Below are 8,913 nucleotides of genomic sequence, written 5' to 3' on the forward strand. Positions count from 1 at the left end.
CCTAAGGCTCGGAAAGGTCCTATAGGAATCCATTTTGGGTTTCCTCATGTCGGTTTCATCCTTCTAAGTGTTAGAAGTCGATACCACACACGCGAAACCTCCAAAAGAGGACGGAAATAGGTCGAACTAAAACGAGGCGGGCACCACTTCTAAGGCTCTAAGATAGTCGCGGGAAGACCCCTAAAGCTAGATCCTAACTCCTACGAGAAATACTAGACCTCACGAAAATTGAGGTCAACACTTCTCTTTCTGCAACGCAAGTGTCAATCAACTTCTTCTATAGGTGTCACTAAAACTTCGGTAGGAGAAGCACTCAAAACCTCCTCCGTCTTCTTCTTCACACACTGCCTCTCATACTTTCTCTTCTCTGTCTCCCGCTCTCTCCATTACACTTGGTTTGAAATGGGAAGACACAACTCTTTAAGTCACAACTGAAGAGGTGCTTTCCATTTGATTTTTAACATTTTTTTAACCGGTTATAACAATATAATTGGCGTGAAACACTCTAGCATGTGGCTCATTGGTTCTAGATGCATTCAAGTATCAATAACATGGAAATTTGATTTCAATTGGGCTTGTCATGTCAGTTGGCTCATCAACTATATTCAGCAGAAAATTGATCCTGGTTTCAAGTGGTATTCAATCTTTGGGCCAAATTCATAGGCCCAAATCAAAGAGCAGCACATGCAGTCAAGAGTAAGGAGTTTTGAAAATTATAGAATTTCACAATTTGAGTAAAAAGGAGACTAATCCATGAGGCTTCATGAAAAGTAAGAACAAGAAAAAGATCAAAGATGACCACTTTGCATAATTTTTAGATGCAGTTAACATGACTTAACGTTTTATCTAGAAAAGCATATCCTCAAATTAAGAAATACAGACAAAAAAAGATGATCAACTTTTCTATGCGAAATCAAAATCACAGAACAGTTAACATTAACTTCTGGAATCAAGATAATATACGGCTAAAGGAAATATGTCCTTACTGGTTTTACATTTTAATAAATACCAGCATACAACTATTTGAATTTCTTCTTCTTTCGACGAGAATTCTGGATGCAATAAATTTGCTAAAAAACCTTTTTATGATCAACATCAAGACAGTATGCAACCATTTCTAATTGTCCAATTTCAACTAAATAGGATGAAAATTTTGAGGAAAGATAAAATAGCTTGTGTTTTTTAAGTGATAAATGATAGAAAAACAGTTCTTACTGTTAAGAACCATCCAGTAGAAATTAAGAAGAACAAAAAAAAGAACAAGAAAATTAAGGCAGTTCTAGAATTGCCCAAGCTCCAAGAAGAAGCGGAGGGAAAACAAGAACAAGACGATAGGGAGTGAAGGAAGGAGGGAGAGAGAGAGAGAGGGAGAGAGAGAGAATTTCATTCGTTCATCCCTTTGTATCCCTTAAGCACTCCTTAGAAGAAGTGCATATAAAAAAAAAGGTACTAATCCATTGCTAACCAACTCTTAATATATTAATTGTTCTTATTAACCCAATATAAGAATAAATCATCCCAAATCCTCTATACTCTATCATACTCATCCCTTCAAATGGACCTTAAACTCAAGCTCATAGAAATTAGATAAAAGAAATCATGAGATATGGACGATAAATCCCTAACATTGATGAGACACAAATCCAACAAGGGGGCTAGGATTTGGGTTAATGATATGGGAAAATATTGTACGACATGTCGAGCAGGGTGTGAAGGCGTCTAAAGTTGCAATGATTGCCGTCGCAAAAGATCAATGAGATGTGGTTTAGAGGTAGCAATCTCTGGCGACGAGACTAATACAAGTTGGTGCATAAATGATTGGGTAGGCTAAATATAATGGAGATGACAACCAAGCTTAATTGAGCTCAAGAAGGTGTGTCACAGCTAAGTGAAAATCCTTGAATCTTGAGGGTGCTAACGTAGTTGGGGTCAATGCTTGACATCCAATAATGAGATATAGAAGGGATATTTGGGATGAATGGTGGCTGGGAGAAAAATAAAAGGATCTAAAAAAGGGAAAAGGGAAAGGGCATCAATCTATATTCCTCAATTTTGTCCTTCAGTTTGAAGCTCCTTAGGAGAACTTGATATGCTAAATTGTCATAGTCATAAAGAAGTCGTCGTTCAATTTAAAAAAGAAAAATTATAATGCTCACAATAGCTTTCAAAAAAGTTGATTTCCTCATAAAAGGTTTACAACCATCTTTATAAAATGTTGTATCCGCTCCGAACGGACCACAAATCCTCCCACGTCGATATTACCCTACACTTATATAAAATTACTTACAAGACAAAAAGGAACAGGTCGACACATAGTTTAGTCAATAAATTCTAGAAAGGGCTTGAAGGCCGCCCACATTTCATATGTTCACCACTATTTTAGATTACCTTCTCCAGCTCTTTCATGGGGTTCTTATTGGATTTATCTTATATTGTGCCAATTTAATTTCTTCCGCATGGCCAATTTTATAACAGTGGATAATGATAAAGAATTGTAATGGATTAAGTGGGTTGGTAGTAAAACAATGGTAATAGGTAGATTAAATGGTGTTAATTCTTAGTAGGTTATTAATGAATCCTTATCTCAATAAATATTTCCACTTGGGGAGCACTATGAAATCAATTATGAAATGAAATAGTTCTTTGTCACATACACTCTCCCCTTTTCCCTTCCCAGAAACAAACATTACCTAAATTTCTTTAGAGCTTTCAGCGCTCTCTACTCGTCATTTATCCCAACTCCTCTCAGTTGGGCCAACAAGAATGCACGAAGAAGTGCTGCTACCACAGTTTTCAACATGTATGCGAATAGGTTAGAAAGAATTGCAATTAGACGCAGCTAACCAAAAGAAATATAATAGCTTTATCATCAAATTCATATTAAAAATGGCGAAATTCTTTCATTAGATATGAACAACTTCAAAAATTTCTTTGTTAAGTTCTGGAATTCCTGCAGCTTTTGCATTGTATGATCTATCAAAGAAATAATAGAAAAAATTTCATAAAAAGCACAAGTCCCATGAGATTGAACCATTAACTCGAGATAAAATGACATTCTTACCAATAGAAATGAAATTACTTTACAAATAAAGCAAATACCCTACTTCCTCGAAGAATTTATTTCATAAAAACTCAAAGCTTAACGAAAACCCTAAAACAGAGAGTGAAGAAACAGTGATGAATGACATGTGGGTTGAAGCGAAGGAGCGATTTTCAGATTTTGTAATACCTCAGTGTGCATGAATCGGAAGACGGGGCCTCCGCTGTGTGGGTGCCGACCCATCAGATCTTCGGTTACAGAGAAAAAAGGAGCTGAAGTAATTAGCGGAGCAGGAGGACGCAACCTGGACCTCCACCTCGGATTTTACGTCCCTCTCATCCCTAACAGAATGAGATTGCTTGCCAGTTTCTAGACCAAAGTTCACATTTTTTTTCTGCTGGATCTGCTTGAAAAGTTATGTAGCCTTTTTCTCACTTGCAGCTACTTTTGAAAGTACATTTTTTTTTTTTTTTGCGAAATTTACATACATACCACCATAGTTGTGAGTATTTGTTATCTAATTATAGGTTGTCCTCGAGCTTGCCTTGACCATTCAAAATGTTAGTGTTGAGCCTGATTTGGAGCACCACAGCCACAACAACAAGCAGCGGGTAACAGCTAGGAGAGGAAACCGAGTGCTTGGAGCTTTAGCGCCAAGCTACGGGTGCACTTGCGCTGCACCCTAGTAACTAGGCACCCCTACGCCCAATCAAGGGTGCTCATGCGCCCAACTGTGGGGGCTCCTACACCCACACCCCTGTTTAAAAGGTATTATTCCTGAAAGGCCGGTGCTCCAGCACCCAATCTCGGGGCGCATAAGCGCTCGATGCAGTTTTTTCACGATTCGGCTTAAGAGGCTTATTTCAAGCAGTGAAAGTTGTGAGTTCCAGTGAGGAAATTCCATAGCACAAGTTTTTTCAATATTTTTCCTATGAAAGTGCGAAGCCTCAAAGAGGAGTATTTTGTGTTTGTTTCACTTGTCGAATCAAGAGAGAAGAATTATAGAGGTCCAACAAATTTCGTTGATTGTAGAAAGAAAACCTGAGTGAGGTCTCTCTAAAACTTTATGGTTTATAGTAGAATTTTTGTTGTAGTGTGACTCCGTGATTTTTTTCCCGTTCTCGAGTTTTTCTACATTACCTTTGTATGTTTTTATAGATTATCTTTGTTGAGCTTCTGTTAGTAATTTTGTTCTAGTTTTCTTGAATTTGTTTGATTCTATTTCGTGGTGTGGTATTGCTTCTTATTAAACCTAATCCCTAGTAAAGTAAGGGGATTGTTTTGTTCCCAATGAAAAATTGGTATAAGAGTGGGGTATGATTCGAGTAGAAGCAATGACCGAAGAAGTAAGATTCAAAGTGGACAAGTTATATGAGACGAGCTTCGCATTCTAAGGGATGCAAGTGGAGAATTTATTGTATTAAGAAATTGTATTTGTCACTTCAGAGAATCACCAAGAAGCCCAATTATATGGTTATATAGGAATGGGACGTGTTGGATTGAATAACGCTAGATTTGATCTGATTGTCACTTTCCTCGACTGTTGCATTCAACATTATAAATAAAAAATAACTGTAGGTTTCACAGGGGCACTGACCAAGATGTAGGAAAAACATTTTGCTTTAAATAAGGTTTTTCTGATAAAGATATTATTCAATATGAAAATGGTGAAAGACAGTTCAGTGGCAGAACATCTGAATAATCTCAGCATTCTAATGATCTAGTTGTGCTCTGTGGGGATTAAGTTTGATGATGATGCGAGAATACTGGTGATATTGTCTTCATTACCAGACAACTAGAATGGTTTGGTTACGGCGGTGAGTAATTCTTCAGGTAATACAAAGTTAAACTTTGATGACATTGATGTTGAATGAAGAAGTGAGCAGAAATGCAGCAAATGATGAATCTTCTGGTTCTGCATTGATCTTGATAATAGAGGAAGGATTTTGGATAGGAATACTAACAAAGGCAGATCCAAGTCTAGGAAAGAAAAGTCCAGGTCAAGCAAAGTAAATGACAGAGGAGAATACTGAAGCTGTGGAAAGAATGAACATTTTAAGAAGGACGGTAAAGCTCCAAGGAAAGCTGGTGATGAAGAACAAGAAAATAATCTCTCTATAGATGTCTCCGCTGGTGAAATCCAAAATGTCTTTCTGGTGTTATCCCTATTCAGTAATCAATCTTGGATAATAGATATATGTGCCTCTTTTGTACTAGAATCAATAAAGAGGTGTTCAAAAACTACACTTTGAGTGATCTAGGAAAGGTTTTTATGGGAGATAACAATGTTTGTAGTATCTTCAGGAATGATGATGTTGATATCAGGATGTCAAATGGAACAATTTAGAAACTTACTGAAGTTAGACGTGTTCCAATTTTGAAGAAAAGCCTCATTTTTGTGAGTCAGCTAGCGAAGTTAGGATTCGTGACTACTTTCATAAGTGATTTGTGGAAAGTGATTTGTGGAGCGGTGGTAATGACTCGGGGCAACATTAAAGGCACTTTTTACCTAATTAATGAAATGGTTGATTTCATTCACGTGGTTGGAACTAGGATGGATGTAGGTATGTGACATCGTATGCTTGTTCATATGAGCAAGAAAGTTACGAAGTTCCCGCTCTCTTAAAATAAACTCTAGGTTTTGAAATCGGCTGATTTGGACTTTTTTAAAGAATGTATATATGATTAGCAGAAGAAAGTCTATTTCACTAAAATGGGTCAGTGGTGAATTTAAAGAAATTGGAGTTATTGCATACTGACGTATGAGTTCCTACTCTAGTTTTGTCCATTTGAGGTTCCCACTATTTTGTCTTTTTTTTTATTAACGATTACACGAGAAAGGTATAAGTTTACCTTGTAAAGCAAAAATTTAATGTATTTGAAGTATTTATAAAGTGAAAAACTATGGTATGAAATGAGATAGATTTGAAGTTAAAGTGTCTCTGATCAGATAATGGAAGTGAGTATCGTGATTAGAAGTTCAGAAATTTACGTGTTACAGAGAAGGTCAGACATGAGTTCACTATCCCAAGAACTTTGCAGCATAATGGTATGGTTGAGCGCATGAACAAAATAATCATGAAGAATGCTAGGAACATAAGGCTGCATGAATGCTTTCCAAAATAGTTTTGGGTTGAAGTAGTATGCACTACAGTTTATCTTATTAACCATGGCCCATTAGTAATTTTGGAAAAAGGCTTACCTCAAAAAACCTTAAGTGACAAAAAGTTAAATCTATATTATTTAAGAGTATTTCGGTGTTTTACATTTGTGCATGTTGTTGCAAGTTTCAGAAGCAAGCTTGACTCAAAATCTGTTAAGTGCAACTTCATTGGATATGACTAAGTTGAGTTTGGGTACAAGTTATGAGATTATCAAAATCAAAAACTCATAAGAAGCAGAGATGTCACTTTCATTGAAATGGAGATGTACAAGGATGAGATTAGAACTCAGACAACAAGGTTGGATAAAGATATAGAGCTCAAATAAAAGGAGCACTGAAAGTCACTTAATCACCTGCTATTGAAGTCAGGAGATTTGATTGAGTGATACGACCCTTACACATGTATTCGTTTTTGTTACACAATCTGTTATTAACAAATAGTGATGAACTAGAGTGTTTTAAGGAGGCCACTGAAGTTAAAGATTCAAGGGTGTGGGATTGTGTCATGGATGAAGAAATGCAATCTTTAGAGTCAAATCAGACTTGGGATTTGATGGACTACCATAAGGCAAAAGAGAACTAACAATAAGTGGGTTTACAAACTGAAAGATGGGTCAGATGGATGCAAGTGTTATAAGGTAAGACTTGTTATGAAAGGTTTCCAATAGAAAGAAGGAGTGGATTATATAGAGACGTTTTTTCTTATGGTGAAAATGACAGCTTTCAGAGTTATACTGAGTCTAGTAGCTCAGGAAGATCTACATTTGGAGCAAATGAATGTTAAATTAGCTTTCTTACATGGAAATCTACATAAGGGACTATACATGGTGCAACCACAGGATTATAAGGTTTTAGGCAAAGTAGGTTTGATCTATAGATTGAAGAAGAGCCCCTATAACTTAAAGCATGCCTCGAGACAGTAGTACAGGGGATTTGTCAGGTTTAGGTCAAACATTGGATACTTGAATTGTCATACAAATCATTATTTCTTCAACAAATATTTTAGTAATTATTATATATATCTTATTTTATATGTGAATGACATGTTAATTGCAGGGGCATATATGAAAAAAATTAAGGAATTAAAAAATAATCAAGTGAGTTTGAGATGAAGGACTTAGGTCCAACCAGAAAGATCATCGGGATGAGAATCACATGAAGAGAGTGTGGTAATAATGGAGTTGTTTCAGGCACAATATGTTGAGAAGACCTTATAGAAGTTCATTATGAATAAGGCAAAACTAGTTAGCAATCCTTTAGTTAGTCACTTTAAATTATGTAAAAAGCAATCATCTAACTCTGAAACAAATCATAAAAAGATGGAGACAACTATATATGCATCAATAATTGAAAGTTTGATGTACACGATGATTTGTATCGGATCAGATATTATATATGCAGTGGGAGTATGAAGTAGATACATAGGCAATTCTGGCAGTCGTCATTGTGAGACGATAAAATGGATTCTCATATAATTGAGATGAACAATCAACAAATCACCTTGCAATGAAAGTGCAGGGATCAATCTGTAGAGATTTGTAGATTCAGATCTGGTATGAGATGTGGATATCATGAAAAGTACAAAAGGATATATCCTTACATTTAGGAACACACCGATGAGTTGGGTTTTCAAGTTATATAAGATCTTTGCACTTTCATCCATGGAGCTCAAATATATTGTAATCACTAAGGCTAGCAAGGAGATGATTTGGTTATAGAGTTTTATGGAAGAATTAGACAATGAGTTGGGGATTGAAAAGCTTAACAGTGACAGCATGAGTGCAATTAACCTTGCTAAGAATGTTAGTTTTCATACCAAGTTAAAACAAATTTGGCTGATCTATTATTTTATTCACTCTCTCCTAGAAGATAGATAGTTATTCTTAGAGAAGATACACACAGTTTAAAATCCTGAGAATATATTGATGAAGGTGGAGACAATTAAGAAACTGAAGTTGTGTCTGGCTTCAGTTTGATTTCATGAAGGTTGAGAACAAGGGTGAGCCACACCATGTTATGTGACTATGAAAAAGGTAAAGATGGTGTTACATAAATGGAGGATATCTAATAATAAACAACTATGCATCTTTATTTACATAGTTAAAAAAATGAATTGCAACTAATTCGTGAAGTTAAAAGTGTAAATAAATGAAGTAAAAACTAGAAGTAGCAAAAATTTCAAACATTAAGATTATACATCCAAAAAGTTTCAACGAAACCTCATACAAACAAAAATAGCCAAAGCAATGTTAGAGGTGGAAGTGGAGTTTAGGTTTCGGGTATGGGATAGAAATGGGTAGAAATGATACATGTTAGGATTTCGGGTGCGGAATAGAAATGGGTGGAGATGTGTATCTATTTTGTTTGGGTGAAACATGGGGATGACATGATGAGGGAGGTTCGACTAAGGTGGTTAAGAAGAGGGGAGGGAGGAATCCAAGTATCTGTATAGCCTACATCATAAAAATACTAGAATGGAATGGGAAAGAGTGAGAAATTATACCTTGGCCTTGAGATTTCCTTTAGTGGAGTGACTTCCTTGCCTTGATTTTAATTTCCCTCTTTAGTTCCTTAGTGTCGTGGATGAGAAAGGAGAAGAAGGTTCGATCTTGGATGAGGAGAAGAAGAGAATGGGAAGGGGTTTCTCTCGATTTGGTGGTGGAAGGAAGATAGGAAAAGAGGGAAAGTGGATTGGGAAAGAGGTCTTGGT

General features: G+C 36.2%; 1 protein-coding gene across 1 annotated transcript in view; it reads right to left on the minus strand.

Moving 5' to 3' along the window:
* LOC110018667 (protein SAWADEE HOMEODOMAIN HOMOLOG 2-like) overlaps positions 1–3,489 on the minus strand; it is a 37,116-nt gene extending 33,627 nt beyond the window's left edge. The window contains exon 1 of the mRNA XM_020716055.1: positions 3,230–3,489. Within this exon, the coding sequence (XP_020571714.1) occupies positions 3,230–3,283 (54 nt within the window). The 5' untranslated portion in view covers positions 3,284–3,489. The remainder of the gene's footprint in view (positions 1–3,229) is intronic.
* Positions 3,490–8,913: the final 5,424 nt, after the last annotated feature.

Source organism: Phalaenopsis equestris, unplaced genomic scaffold (genome assembly GCF_001263595.1).
Source record: "Phalaenopsis equestris unplaced genomic scaffold, ASM126359v1 Scaffold000030, whole genome shotgun sequence".
NCBI lineage: Eukaryota > Viridiplantae > Streptophyta > Magnoliopsida > Asparagales > Orchidaceae > Phalaenopsis > Phalaenopsis equestris.